The sequence below is a fragment of the Rutilus rutilus genome (assembly GCF_951802725.1).
Source record: "Rutilus rutilus genome assembly, chromosome: 10".
NCBI classification, from domain to species: domain Eukaryota; kingdom Metazoa; phylum Chordata; class Actinopteri; order Cypriniformes; family Leuciscidae; genus Rutilus; species Rutilus rutilus.
The window spans coordinates 30,008,233-30,024,366 of record NC_140215.1 but is presented as its reverse complement, the minus strand read 5'-3'; the positions used below and the strand labels follow the sequence as shown (position 1 = coordinate 30,024,366).

Here is a 16,134-nt window from a genome sequence, read left to right as displayed (position 1 = left end):
TTGCTGTCTTTGAAACGTCTCTGTTACCGACAGCTGAGTGAGTGGCGCTTGAGTTGATGAACTGTCTCGCTCTCTCTTTGCACTAGCTAACTTTGAAAACTGCTCATATTCCTTTACGTGACTAACCTTCAAATGTCTGATGAGGTTGGTGGTGTTAAAATGTTTTGCGTGCTTTCCGCCTCGTGGGATTTGCTTGGTACACACATTGCAGATTGCTAATGTATTGTCTTTTTCACACACCTTGTAGAATTGCCAGACCGGTGAAGCCATTTTTAGCAGCGCGTAAAAAAAATTGTCTCGCGAGTTTTGCGTCATCTGATCGGCTTTTCTGGATCGGCCTTTATAGAGACCACCGATCAAACATCCCAAAGCTATTATCGGCCGATTATGATCGGCGACCGATCAATCGGAGCACCCCTACCTCAAACGTTAAAAAAGAGTCCAAGGCAGTCTTAGAATCAGAGTCCAATTTAGGAAGGCCTTGAAATAACTGCTCAGCACAGTCCAAGTCACAATGTTCTGCAGTATATAAAGAGGAATAAAAGTCCACTGCATGATGACGCATTTCTGCAATGTCAGTGGTGACCCTTCCATCGGGCAGACGGAGGCAGGCCATTTGTTTGTGCTGTGCTACTGAACGTTCCAAGTTAAAAAAATATGAACTTGGGGCATCCATCTCATTTACTGCAATAAACCGAGACCTCACCAAGGCTCCTTTCACCCTTTCATTTAAAAAGGACCCCAACTCACTCTTTTTTTGTTGTAAACAATGAGACAAACCAGGATCATGTCTATCCAACAAATCTTTCTCTATTGAATCTATGGATCTCTCAAGAGTTTGAATAGCTTTCTTTATCATATTTGTGGAATTAACTGTATATTGCAGACAAAACATTTGTATTTGTGTTTTTCCAATTTCCCACCATTGTCTTACATTTTCAAAAGTATGTTTTTTTTTTCCAACATTCCCAGAAAACTTTAAAATGTTTACAGAAGTTAACATCTTGTAATAATTTGGCATTAAAGTGCCAATATGAAGATTTCCTTGAAGACTTTGATAACACCAATGACATTAAAACCATATGATGGTCTGAAAACCCCACTGGAAAAATTGAGCACTCAACAACCCGATTACTAGAACATTTAGATATATAGATTCTGTCCAAACGGGCAGCACTCACTCTATCATCAGATACTTTTACCCAAGTATATTGTCTGGCAGTATTATGTTTAATCCTCCACATATCTAATAGTTCAGCTTCTTTTACTATTTTAGACAGGTACATGTAAATGGAAGATTGCATATGAGGTTCCTCAGAACTTCGATCAATGGTAAAATTTTCTGTGCAATTCCAGTCTCCCCCAACTATCAAATTATCATTATTGTGACACTGTTTCAATATTCCACTTAAAATCTTAAAAAACGTGATTCTCTCATGTCCCACATTCGGTACATACACATTTATGAAACAAAAAAGAAAACCTTAAATTTCAGCCTTCACTAAGACAAGACGACCTTTTATAACTTCTTCAGAGCTTAAAATATTAACTCTAGTTTCTGGAGAAAAAAGAATTGCCACACCTGCACTAAAATTTGTCCCATGACTAAGTATCTGTTGCCCCTTCCAGCACATTTTCCAATCGGCTTCATTATCTACATCACTATGAGTTTCCTGAAGTAATACAACATTTAATCTCTTTATCTGTATACTTTCTAATAACAAATCACGTTTATGTCTATCCCTACCACCATTAACATTAATGGAGCCCACCCTCAAATTATCCATACATGTATTTAAGAGGAGGAAAGACAGACATAACAGAAAAAGAAAGAAAGAGAAGCAACCCATGTGATGCATTCCTGATCAGTTTAAGAACTTTTTTTTCCTTTCTTACATTTTCTTATCACTGTAAGATGCTTCTTTAGTCGAAAACGCTTCTTTTCACTCAAAATATCGAAACCAACTGCTTTTTGAAGAACTGTAACAGACCTAACAAACTTCTCAATGTCTGGGAAAAAGTCTTTAACATTCACCTGTTTGCCAAAAGTATCATCCAAGAAGTGATTTATTTCCTCAAGGGGATATAAGGAAATTTCCTTTTGAAGATCTCCCTGTGAGCCCTCAATGTCAATTGAATCTGTATCATCAGACATGGCATCAATACTATCATTACCTATACAAGTTAATAACCCACTCGGATTAATTTCATCAGATTCCTCACCATTATAGTTACTTTGCTCAACGTTGCTGATACCTGGTACAATAACACAAGTTCCAGCTACGGCGTTCTCGGCATTCCCGCTACGAGTAACGTCACTAGCGCTGCACTCAGCTGACTGTATTGGCACCGCAGACACTGGCTCAGAGATGACACGCGCTACTGTACCAGTATCTGACTGTAACCCAGAAGGACCTGCGATTTCATTGTCAACTGAGATGATCACAGCATCAACCTCCCCCTCTGAAACTATTTGTTTCGCTCCTCCGTGCTCATTGCGTGGACACGCAATCCGCTTATGCCCTATGTCACCACAATCAAAACATCGCAAGTTGCCAGTAGTTGCATAAACCATATAAGGTCTCCCTTCATGCTTAACACGGAAAGAAACGTCCAAAGTATTTTCTGGAGAGTCCAAAAACATATACACTTGTCTTCTAAAAGACTGAACATGTTTTAAAGACGGATGTTTACAACCTAAAGAAATCGTTCTGAACTCGCTAGCAAACTTACCGAATCTCACTAATTCACATTCCAACGCCTCATTAGAAATGAAAGGCGGAATATTTGAAATAATGATTTTACTAGAAGGTGCATAAAGCGGAGTAACCTGCACAAGATTATCACGTATGACAATACCATTTTCAATCAACCTACAAGCAGTGTTTTTCTCTTTTACAAATACAACAACCGCTTTATTCATTCGGGAGGCATAAATAATACTTTCAAAGCCTACCTCATCTCCCACTGCCACGAGAACGTCCTCTACCATAACACCGTCATCAGGTACACACCGCACCCCATGCTGCAAAGATAGACGCCATCCTATCGCGCAACTTAGTTGCGCTCAAAAATTAACCGCTTACCAAAAAACAAACTGTCAGAACATGCAAAAAAGGAAAAAAAAAGTGAAAAAGAAAAAAGAAAGACAAGAAAAAAAGGAGGGAAAAAAAGAAAGAGAAAAAAGGGTTTTGCAGGTCAGTTCTCACTCAACACCTCACCCCAAAAACTCCCAACACGCAGAGAGAGAGAGAGAGAGAGAGAGAGAGAGAGAGAGAGATGTAGAGATTCACATGTAGCTTCACCTTATCTTCTCTCTGTCTCACCAAATAGGTTTTTCTTTTAGAATACAAATGCGTTCATTTCAAATAAGTTGCTGGAATATTCAGGGTCTTCACTCTTCAACATTTGGTTCTAAAAGCACAGACCCTGAATTTCTAAAAAATATAGAAGATGTTGATATCATAATCCTCACTGAAACCTGGTGTCGAAATGATGCGCTCACCTACTGTCCCTCAGGCTATTATGAAGTAATTGTGCCCTCAGTCAAGATAAGTACAGTCCATCGTGGACGAGACTCGGGAGGAATCCTGGTGTGGTACAGGGAGGATCTGGCCAAACACATTTCCACCATTACAGTTGGGAAATTTCATTGCTGGTTAAAATTAAACCAAATTGGCATTTTAGCTACAGACACATATCTCTGTGCCATCTACATTCCCCCAGCGGAGTCCCCTTACCATGATGAGGAATACCTCAACAGCGTCCACACAGAAATCAGCCGTTTCCAGGCCCAGGGAAACGTGCTGCTGTGTGGAGACTTTAATGCCAGAACTGGATCTGAACCGGATGTCATAGATCCAAAGGGCAATGAATATGTGTTTGGCCAAAACCCCCCGAGTCTCACAAGAAAACTTCCACCGAGAAACAACCTTGATCAAACCGTGAATAAAAGCGGTAGAGAGTTGGTGCAGCTCTGCCGAGCCTCAGGCCTGTACATACTGAACGGCCGGATCAGAGGGGACTCTTTAGGGAGGTTCACGTGTTGTTCAGGTCTTGGAGCTAGTGTAGTTGACTATGCCATCACTGACATGGACCCTTCCTCCTTCAATGCATTCACTGTCAAACAGCAAACTCCGCTTTCTGACCATAACCAAACTAACATCTACATCAAAACACATCACACACCAGAACAAAACAGGCCGGAAACCTGCCAAATGTACCCGGTCCAGCAGAGGTACAGATGGGCTCCAGACAGCGCAGACAAATTTGTCCAAGCCCTCAGTTCTGAAGAACTAAAAAATCTAATAAATACATTTATTAATAAGAAATTCAAAACAACTAAAGATGGTGTTAATTCGGCTACAAACGAAATAAATTACATATTTAAAAAAGCAGCACATAAAAGTGAATTGAAAAAGAAAGGCAAAAAATACACTAAAAATACTCCAAAAGATGAAAAATGGTTTGACTCAGAATGCAAAACATTAAGAAAACAACTTAGAAAATTATCAAATCTGAAACATAAAGAACCAAACAACACTGAGATAAGAACTGAATACTTTTCTAAACTAAAAATATATAAAGACACAATTAGAGTGAAAAAGCAACACCATCTGACCAAAAGTATAGAAGAATTAGAGCATTCAATAAATCAGAATCAGTTCTGGGATATGTGGAACAATCTGAGCACAACGAAACCACAAGACCTGCCAATACAAGATGGAGAAATTTGGACAAATCATTTTGAAAACTTATATAAAGAAATCCCATCAAACCAACTCAATGATAATTATAACCTGATCAAACAAAATCTACAAACTCTTGAAGAGACAATTAAAAATAATCAGAATCCACTTGACTTCCCAATTACACATGAAGAATTGACAAATAAACTCAAAAGCCAAAAAGGAAAGAAATCTTGCGGTCCTGACGGCATTCTAGGAGAGATGCTGAAACACAGCACACCTGAGCTGCAGGCGGCCGTGCTCAAACTGTTCAACACTGTACTTAGTTCAGGCTGTTTTCCTGACATCTGGAGCCAAGGACTTATTACCCCAATTCATAAGAGTGGAGATAAATTGGACCCTAATAATTTCAGAGGCATTTGTGTGAGCAGTAATCTGGGGAAGTTATTTAGCAGTATTTTAAACAATAGAATTGTAAGCTTCCTTAACGAACACAATGTCCTGAGCTCGAGTCAGATTGGCTTCGTTCCAAATCACAGAACTACTGACCACATTTACACCCTACACACCCTAATCAATAAACACGTAAAACAGACCAAAAACGGAAAAATATTTGCATGCTTTGTCGATTTTAAAAAAGCATTTGATTCTATTTGGCACAACGGATTATATTATAAACTTTTACAAAGTGGTGTAGGGGGTAAAGTTTATGACACTATAAAATCAATGTATTCGAACAACAAATGTGCAATACGAATTGGCAACAAACACACAGAATTCTTCACCCAGAAAAGAGGAGTGCGGCAGGGCTGTAGCCTGAGTCCAACGCTGTTCAACATCTACATTAATGAACTAGCGGTGCAGCTGGAGCAGTCTACGGGCCCTGGACTCACTCTACAGGACAGGAGCATCAAGCTCTTGCTGTACGCAGACGACCTGGTGCTGCTGTCACCCACTGCACAGGGACTACAGCAGCACCTGGACCTGCTGGAGAACTACTGCCAGAACTGGGCCCTGGCAGTCAACCTCACCAAGACCAACATTATGGTCTTTCAGAAGAAGCCCAGATGTCAGGAACACAGACACCAGTTCAGCCTAGGCAGCACCGCCCTAGAGCACACGATGCAGTACACTTACCTCGGCCTGGTCATCACTGCATCGGGGAGTTTCAGTGTGGCAGTGAATGCTCTCAAAGATAAAGCTCGGAGAGCTCTATACGCAATTAAGAAAAAATTCCAAAACATTGAATTACCGATTCCAATCTGGTGTAAAATCTTCGATAGTGTAATTCAGCCCATTGCGCTGTATGGAAGTGAGGTTTGGGGTCCACTCAGTGATCAGAGCTACACTAGATGGGACAGGCATCCAACAGAAGCCCTACACACTGAATTCTGCAAAATGATTCTAAAACTACAAAGGAAAACACCCAATAATGCATGTAGGGCAGAATTAGGCCGATTCCCATTGATTATCAATATGCAAAAAAGATCCCTCAAATTCTGGATGCATCTAAAATCAAGTCCCACAGAATCGCTACATTTTAAAGCACTACAAACCCAAGAACTGAACCCCGAAAAGAGTCTCCTCAGTCAGCTGGTTCTGAGACTCACTAACCGGACTAACCCTACTAACTCTAACCAGTCTCAGACCAGCACTGCTTCTCACACTAACATCAGGACAAACCAAATTATCAAACAGTCTAAAAATACATATCTGGAACATTGGGATCAGGAAACTAAAACACAAAGTAAATTACAATTCTATCGAAATTTGAAATCAAATTATGAACTGGAAGAATATCTCCAGAGTGTGAGAGACACAAAGCAGAGACGGATCCTGAGCCGGTACAGGCTGAGTGAACACAGTCTAGCCATCGAGACCGGCAGACACAGGAAGAGCTGGTTACCCCGAGAGCAGAGGGTGTGTGTTCACTGTAGCACAGGAGAGATCGAGACAGAGACGCACTTCCTCCTTCACTGTCACAAATACAGTTCAGTCAGAGAACTCTACTTTAACAAACTCACTAACTTAATACAGAACTTTACAGCCATGACTGAAGTAGATCAGATGAAGATCCTGCTAGGAGAGGGCCAGACAGCAGCATTGGCTGCCAGATACGTGTGTGTGTGCCACAGCCTGAGAGACAGCAGGTGAATGTGTGTGTGATGTGTGTGTCTGACCTCAGTGTGTTTCCCTACTGTCCACCACAGTGACCTTCAGTGACATGTGTGTGTATATGTTAAAACACTGTGGTATAAAATGTTCCGATACTATAATTTGTATATATGTTAAAACACTATGGTGTAAAATGTTTACAGATATTATAATTTGTTACACTGTTAATTTGTACAATTAATTTAAGTAGTACATTTAGATTTAAGTTATGTTGTAATATTTTATTATTTTGATGTCTTTTACAAGCTTTGGCAATATTGTAATATGTACAGTCATGCCAATAAAGCAATTTTGAATTGAATTGAATTGAAATTGAGAGAGAGAGAGAGAGAGAGAGAGAGAGAGAGAGAGAGAGAGAGAGAGAGAGAGAGAGAGACCCGGTCGCGCGGGCGCTCTCTCTCGGAGCCCTACAGTCTATGGCAGGGATAGGCAACTTCGGTCCTGGAGGGCCACTGTCCTGCAGAGTTTAGCTTCAGCCCTGATAAAAACTCACCTGCCTGTATCTATCTAGTAATCTTGAAAACATTGATTGCCTTGTTCAGGTGTGTTTAATTAGGGTTGGAGCTAAACTCTGCAGGACAGTGTGGCCCTCCAGGACCGGAGTTGCCTATCCCTGGTCTATGGTGTAAACATGACTTCGCCGTCTCCAAAAGACGCTGTCTTGCTCGCTCTCCCTCGCACATATTAATCAAAATAAATCGACACGGTGGTAAAAGGTCGGAAGACCAAAGTTTCATGTGTAAATACAGTAACATACCATTGCGATACATCCATATGAAGACGTTGTTCTGCAGGTTCGTCGTCTACATTTTTATCTCGCTCCGGCTCCGACTCTGGCTCGAACATGTAAGGCTGGCTGGACAAGTCTTCCGTTGTTGACATTTTGTTAATAACGTGTGAATAAAAAGTTTCTGTGCCGCTAGTAATCCTATCTCTGCTATCAGACTACAAAAATGGCCGAACGGGGTGGAGTTGAACCTCTGCAACCTGGAGAGGGGGCGGGGTATGAAGTGTCTCAATGTTTTTTAAAGAGACCGCACCAAAACGGGTTGCTCTGAGACGCACAACAGAAAAGGGGTAAAAAGGGGGCTTGTGGAGCTATAATAATGAAGAATTCAGACCCAAGCATTGCAGTTCCGCTTTATATAGACTACAAATGTATGATTTATATTTAAAAAGGAACAATTTAAAAGCATGATATGTCTCCTTTAAAAGCTTTCTATTTTCAATTGAAAATGGTGTCGTGTAAGCAGCCCCCTTAATTACTAATGATTTTTACCACAAAAATTAATCAATAAAAAACTTACTTAAGCTGGATAATGACTTTTTTTAGAGCTGCTGTACAGCCTAAACAATCTTATTTGCATTAATTTCCTATTATCACAGTAAAGCTGCTTTGAAACATTCTGTAATGTAAAAAGCACTATATAAATGAATGTGACTTGACTAGAGGGGACATTTTGTCTGCTGGAAATACATGCTTAGTTTTAATGTTATTATTGGGGTAGAATTAAATGAATGACAATACTCTGCATTTTGTTCACAGGCCCCCTCTGTCACCTCATGTACCCCCAGTTCGGGAACCACTGTTTTAGGATTTGTTGTCGGATCAGGGAATATCATCTCTGGCCCTCGAGGTCCACTTTCCAGGCTTTAGTTCCAACCCTAATGAAACACACCTGAACAAACAAATCAAAGTCTTCAGGATTACTAGAAAGTTGCACGTAGGTGAGTTTAATTAAGTTTGGAAGTACACTCTGCAGGAAAGTGGATCTTGAAGGCCAGAGTTCAGAACCCCTGCTGTAGATGATAACCAGAACACCACTCAGTGTTCACACTATTCTTCATTGTTTTATCATTTTGCATACTCTTTCATATACTATTTTATACATATATAGATATAGTATGCAATGACGAGTGATCCATGCAAGTGTTCCATCCATCCAAGTGTTTAAGACTCAGTTTCTCTAATTTGAGTGTGTAATCATATTTTAATACTGTGTGTGCCTACAGAGATTTGCTATGTTTTTTGTTTTTTTTGATGGCTCAGTAAAGTCTACACACTGTATCTCCAGTCTACTGTACATAGTTCCAGCTTAACACTTCAGTGGTCTAAACACTACAGATAAATTGCTGCTGAAGTTACCTGTCTGTCTGTGTGGGTTTAGCTCCAGCAGTGGCGCATTCAGCAGGAGGAGGCTGCGGAGTTGGAGGCTGCTCTTGCTGCTTATTGGCACAAAGAGGAAGAGGAGACCTTGAGGAAAGAACAACAGAGAGAAAAAACTAGAAGAGCTCAACTGACACAGCAGGTACATTTGAATGAAACCTTAAATGACAGTACATGTGATGTCATCATTATTTAAAGTCAGCATGAAAACCAAACTATTCCCATAATGTGATGTAATTTTAATAAAAACAGAATTATTGAATACAATTTGTATGAGCCATTTTCATTATTTTTCATTTTTATTAACACTTGTAAGCCATTATTACATTATAATTTATCAGAGCACTATGAAAAAATCAGTGTAGTCCAGTATGAGCATTAGTAAAATACTTAGGGGAACCCCAAGGCTCTGTCCTCAGCCCATTAGCTTGATAAATGTAATGTGAATGTAAATTTGTGTGTGTGTTCCTGCTTCCCTTCACTTCCTGCAGAGCTGTGTTTTGTCCCTGATTAATGACGTTTATGAGAAAGAAATAGATTATACCGATCTTCGTACTTTCTCCATTCACACAAAATCTCTAAATGTCTACATAATTTTTTTATCTAAAACTACACAAATGTCTGAAGTCTGTAAATTTTCGTTTTTAGCTTATGGTTCAGCCAAAGAAAATTCTAGTTTAATACAAATCACATGGCTTTTCTTTCTTTCCCTCTCAGATAAATAGGTTCCATGCAGAGAAGCAGAGGAGAAGAGATGAGCAGAGAAAGAGGGATATGAAGAGGCTTGCAGAACTGAGAAGAGAGATGGAAGAACAGATGCAGAGAGATAAAGAAAGGTAAAGTACTTTGGTTGGAGAAACAATTTGACAAAAAAGGCCAAATAACCAGCAAACCTTTAGTACCAGCCTTGCAGCTACAGATACTGTGGATCAGACAAACTATTATCATGAATCATATTATAAGAACAAAGATTTCATACATTTCCACCAAATATACTATCTGCATTCCTTTCAAAATCTTGCCATTTAAACAGTACAATTAATGTATGTTTTAACACATTTGTTTTAACAAGTTATTATGTAATAATACTGTTTATAGTATTATGTCAAATAAAACATTTAAAATAAAATTGTATTCTTCATTATGTTTATTCAGTGAAAGAGTGGAAAAATGTTTAATTATCTTAAATATACATATATTCTTTTTTTAACTGTATTTTACTTTTTGCTTTCAATATTTTGAATCTACTAGGAAACTTTGTTGCTTATATAATGATTATGATTCCTCTAATAAAAAAAACACAACAACTTTTAAGCCTTTTCAGAGCAAATACAATATTGAGAAATACTGTACGCAGGATATTGTCAAAATGCTGATAAATGTAATCAGAATGTTATAATATAATTGTTTCAGCTGTATCATTGGTTGGATATGTTGTGCAGGGTGAAGTTCAGAAAAGAACTGTTACAGCAGAAGCTGCAGATGCATGAAATGAAAGAAAAACAAAAACAGAAGGATGATAAGGAGAGAGAGGAGAGACTACAAGCTTTATGCAACCAGGTACACGCACATGCAGTTTTGCACATGCATTTTACACATGCAAATGCCCAGACTCTAATCTAATCTAATGATTTGTATCAGGGCCTAAGCCTAGGTTAGAGCATCATTTTTGTTAAGCAGTGACAGCTCGTTGTGCGTATTTGTTTGGTTTACAGGTCTCTAAAGTAGCTGAGGCCAATCCAGAGAGGATGATGGGAAACACAGAGGCATGGAGAGTACGTCAACTTCCAGAAGAAGTCTTTGCTTTGCAAAAACCACTGTACCCGCTAAATACATACACAGATGAACAGGTAGCACATGCACACAACACACACAGCACATACTGTAGATACCTATCGCACACACACATTCACCTCCCTCACACAAACACACATGAAGCCTTTTATTACACTGAGACCAATAATCCAACCAACCTTTGTGTTGAACCAGAAGAAGAATCATGCACATGAAATATAGGCTATTTCCAGAAACATTAGATGTTAACCTATAATTTATATTTCATTATGTTAAATAAATTAAATAAATCATAAATAAACAATACATTAAATAAATTATTTTTATTCACCTTTTTCCTAACAAGCCTACCGCGTTTAGATTATAGGTGGCACTTCCGGTTTGGGGAAGTTCCACTCAAAAAAGACTGAAACAAATAATTTCAAATCATACGGTTAATCCAAATAATCCATATCCGTCCATTTGTCTGAATGAGCTGCAAAACTTTAAGAGAATAAAATAACACTTGGCATTTTAAAGTGACGTGGTATGACAAGAATATCTATGGCAAGAGCTCTTTTCAGTTGCTGCATTCTATTCCTCCTGATTATTTCCTTTTTTCCTTTTGTATTCCGCTGTAACAGTATGAAAAAGGACTACATATACTGCACATTTGTGGTCTGCTCTCCCGATTTAATTTACAGTATATCCCATTAATAATTCACTGGAATGCACATGTGAGTCCTTTCAATACCTAGCAATAAAGAACATGCACAATATTGTTATCGTGTTCAGGCGCATTGTTTTCGCGTTGCTATTTTGAGGCAACTGAAATAGACTGCGCCATTGACCAACAAAAACCTGGTCTAAAGTATTTTATTTTTATTTAAAGAGCGCGTTAGTAAAGTGCGCCTATAGGCGGGTCCACAACGCACGTACAATCTGCTTATTACACAAACAGTTACACAGTTACAATATGGTGTCCCGTAGATGGTCTGCTTGCGCCCTTTAACCTCGCACACAAGCAGATCCGTTTGCGCTCTGGAGACGCGTTCAGTTTTTCCACTTGCAAATTCCGTCATGTAAATAGCGAATCCTCCATGGCACGAGTGTAGTACGGGACAAGCCAGATTCCACCAGATCTTTATGCACACAATATTAATCTTTTACATTGTAATCCTTTTATTTTTAATATTTGTCCAGTTTGTGTGCTGCTGCTGCTGTGCATCCCTATGTGTGTAACAAGCGTGTTGTGGACCCGCCTATTTTCTAACAAGTCAAGTCATCTTTATTTTTATAGCGCTTTTTACAATATAGATTGTTTCAAATCATCTTTACAGTGATAACAGGAAAATAATGCAACAAAGTTTGTTTCTGCTGTACAGCAGATCTAGAAGAAAATAAAATTAACCATCATCATAGTCTAGCTTAAAGGGGTGGTTCAGGATTTTCAACATCGGACCTCATTTTCAAGTGAGCCTGTTTGTCATTCATCAGTGGAGACAGTTTTCAAAAAAATTCATCCAGTCCTTACTTTTGGATAGTTCGCTGGTGCTAGGCTAGCGCGAGTCAACGGTAGATGCGTTAGCCTGCCATTAAAAACAGTTTTACCCACTCCACAGTACACCAAAAGCAAATAAATTATATAACGCCAGACTATCGATGTAAATGTCTGTTGAGAGAATAATGTTAGAATTCAAACTACACTTGCATCTCAATGATCGCATTACATTTACAGGAACTAGTTTCTCAGCAGTGGCGGAATTTTACTTTGCTCCGGTTAGTACTGCGCCGAAAAGTAAACACAGAAAAGAAGCGCACTACAGTCGGGACGTCTGTACGTCCATGTGCCATAGCTAGCTAGTAGTAGTCTCGGTTGCCTAGGTAACTTAATATCACTCCGCCGCTGCTGTAGACTGTGCTAATAAACACAGGGAACAAAGTATAACTATTGCAATGCGATGAAAGGGTAGTTTGATTTCTAACATTATTCTCTCAACAGACATTTATATCGGTAGTCTGGCGTTATAATTGATTTGCTTTTGATGTACTGTGGAGTGGGTAAAACTGTTTTTAATGGCAGGCTAACGCATCTACCGTTGACTCGCGCTAGCCTAGCACCAGCGAACTATCCAAAAGTAAGGACTGGATGAATTTTTTTGAAAACGGTCTCCACTGATGAATGACAAACAGGCTCACTTGAAAATGAGGTCCGATGTTGAAAATCCTGAACCACCCCTTTAAGTAAGTTCAGTGATGGTTCAGTGAACAATTTTTGTTGTAAAAAAGTTATTAATTTAGTTATATATCCACTCTGGAGAAAACCGTAATGTCATCGTCCAGCTCAGTTCAGTTCTCAAATAATGATGTCAATGCAGGCAGATCAATAATATTGTTGAATATTAAATGTCCCCAATATTGTAACAAAGTTTGGTAAAAAAAAATCTTGAAACCTAAAAATTGATTGGTGAATGAAAAAGAAATCCCATTGTTTTTTCCCTCACATGTCATGTCTTTTCATGTCATTTTATTTTTTAAACAAACGGTGTCCTCTACAGTGGACATCGCATGAATAAAACATTCTTTTTAGTAGGAAAAATTTAGATACTGTAATGGAGGACTATTTTACTTTTTTCACTTTAATTTCACAATTTAATTTTTCAATGTAATTATTTATTATATAATTAACAAATTCAAACTTTGATGTCTATGTCTAATCAGTTAGAACAAATGTGCTGAAATTTACATACGTGTCTAGTTCAGTCGTGAAACTCCAGAGGGCGCAGGCTGATAGGTCCTTTACATGCAATCTGGCACAAGTCACATCATCACCGCATGGCACAAGATGATTGGCCTCTGCTGATCTCACAGTCAGTCCTTTATTTACTGCTCAACATTTAAATAGTCTGGTTCAGGGTAGACCTGCAGCTGCCAGTTCTGACTGTCATGTACATGGGACATTATGTTTCTGCCAATAATAATGGTTAACCTGTGATGACATTTTGGGACTCTGGCCTTTACAAAGTTATTGGCCAAGGCCAAACTGTGAAACATACAGACTTTTTTTCCAGACTTTTGTTTCATAACATGGAGGTTTAATATCACTTCCTGTAAACATAAAACTGAGATAAGTTACTGACTTTAACCTTGGTCATGTCAAAGCAGATCAACCGGTCAACAGCAAATCCTGTTACAAAAAACATTTAATTATTAAAAGAATTCTATTTATATTACTTCCCTGACTTTTGCTTGAGCATCTCACTTTGAAGGCTTGATCATGGTGACTTATATAGATTTGCCATGAATCAATAATTCTGTGAATAATTGAAAGATGCTCTTATCTTTTTTTCTTCTTATTTTGTCTGTCTTTCAGATTGTGTCTGATCCCAGAGTTCGTATTGAACAGGCGCTCAGAACTGCTGGTCTCCATAACACCCCCTATGCAAAACTGATTCTGTCTGAGATCCAACCTCCAAAACCACCCAGACGAGACATGGAATCCACTGCCTTCAGAACCTGAACATTAAATAAATAAATATATTAACCTTTTCACATATAACACATATATGTCTACCTAAAACTGGGCGACTAATCATTTTAAAATACTAAAAAAACATATGTTCCACATGTTGGTGACTTTTTGAGCTATGTCATATTTTAATTTTTAATGATTTTCAACCCTCTCTGACCCTTAGAATCAAATTAAAGTACATATTCCCACTGGACACTTTATTCTAGTAATATATTTATTTATCCCAGGTATATATATATATATATATATATATGCATGCCTGCTGTTGTCAGTCCGCGTTGTAAAGTAAATATATAAGTAAATATATTGGAATTTTACAATGACATCGACCTTTAAAAAAGGTATTGCCTGTATCACTGCAATTTAAATGTAGCTATCGAGTTTGTCTTTCTTCGTCTCATCTTTGGTATCACTATATGTGTAAAGTATTTTTGAAATGTGATTTAAATAGATCCACTAATTAGTTTAATTGATTAGGGAAAACAGAATAGAATAGAAACTGAATAGAATTAGCTGTAGATGTAATACTTGAATTATTATACAATATATATGTTATGTATTATGTTATATATTTAGAGGTCAAGCTGCTTTATAAAATGAACAGATTGAATTTAGGCTTTTATTCACATTTATATCTGAATAAAACATATAACACATTCATCAACTCACACATCAGTTGTGGCAAACTGAAGCTCAAGCATGTTCGCTTGACGTGTGAGAACCAATGAGGTTAATTCTCTTGTTACGCAGCACATTTGAGCTTCAGCAAGAACTAATGAGGTTCATTCTCGAGCTTCTGCCAGAACCAATGAGGTTTGGTCTTGCACGTCAAGCAGGTCCGGTTGAGCTTCGGTTTATGTTCGCTGATCAATGTTTAAATGTGAATAAAAGTCTAAATTCAATCTGTTCATTGATCGAGTCTCTTAAGAAAATTTGGACTAAACCGCTCAATTCATATTAGCGGATATATAGTCCATTCGGATTAGTTTTGCGATCTCTTTATGAACGTTTTGAGCGTCAAAGTGGCACATGTAGTTGCATAGCTGTCTATAGACCAATTTCGAGCCGACGTCACAGTTACAGTTACTACATGGCGTTAGCTGGTGGCAAAACAAAGGGAAAACTGGACTGGAGGTGGCCAATACAAACCAGCACAGATTCGGCTACTTAATAAGGAGCTTAAATTATTAAGTTGGCTTGAGAAAGCCAACTTACTGAAATCCTATTTAAACTTATTATTATTCTTTTTCTGACCCAAAATGTTCTGACTCTAACTCCTCCTAGAGCTTTAACTCTACAAACTCCAAACTCGGGTCAGACCTTTCTGTCATACAGTCATACTGTTCTGACTTAGTGTGCTATATCTTTTCTAACTGTTTTGACTTACAGTTTTCCTAAAAATTAATATTAAACATCATACGGCTTAAGTTGGCTTTCTCAAGCCAACTTAATAATCCCACTGACCTGATCTATCTTCAAACCTTTTCTATCTCTTTCTAACTAATCTGTCTTTCTTTCTAACTAACTAATCTTTCTTTCTTTCTTTCCAACTAATCTATCTTTCTTTCTAACTAATCTATCTATCTTTCTTTCTTTCTAACCAATCTATCTATCTTTCTTTCTAACTAATCTATCTTTCTTTCTAACTAATTTCTTTCTATATAATCTATCTATCTTTCTAACTAATTTATCTTTCTAACTAATCAATCTTTCTTTCTTTCTAACTAATCTGTCTATATTTCTTTCTTTCTAACTAATCTATATCTTTCTTTCTAACTAATCTATTTATCTTTCTTTCT

The 16,134-nt window shown here is 38.1% G+C and overlaps 1 protein-coding gene across 1 annotated transcript in view; it reads left to right on the top strand.

Annotated features, from left to right (window-relative positions):
• LOC311298294 (coiled-coil domain-containing protein 148-like) overlaps window positions 1–14,767 on the top strand; it is a 170,515-nt gene extending 155,748 nt beyond the window's left edge. The window contains exons 11-15 of the mRNA XM_084421092.1: window positions 9,032–9,172; window positions 9,748–9,866; window positions 10,473–10,590; window positions 10,746–10,880; window positions 14,177–14,767. Of these exons, the coding sequence (XP_084277218.1) occupies window positions 9,032–9,172; window positions 9,748–9,866; window positions 10,473–10,590; window positions 10,746–10,880; window positions 14,177–14,323 (660 nt within the window). The 3' untranslated portion in view covers window positions 14,324–14,767. The remainder of the gene's footprint in view (window positions 1–9,031; window positions 9,173–9,747; window positions 9,867–10,472; window positions 10,591–10,745; window positions 10,881–14,176) is intronic.
• Window positions 14,768–16,134: the final 1,367 nt, after the last annotated feature.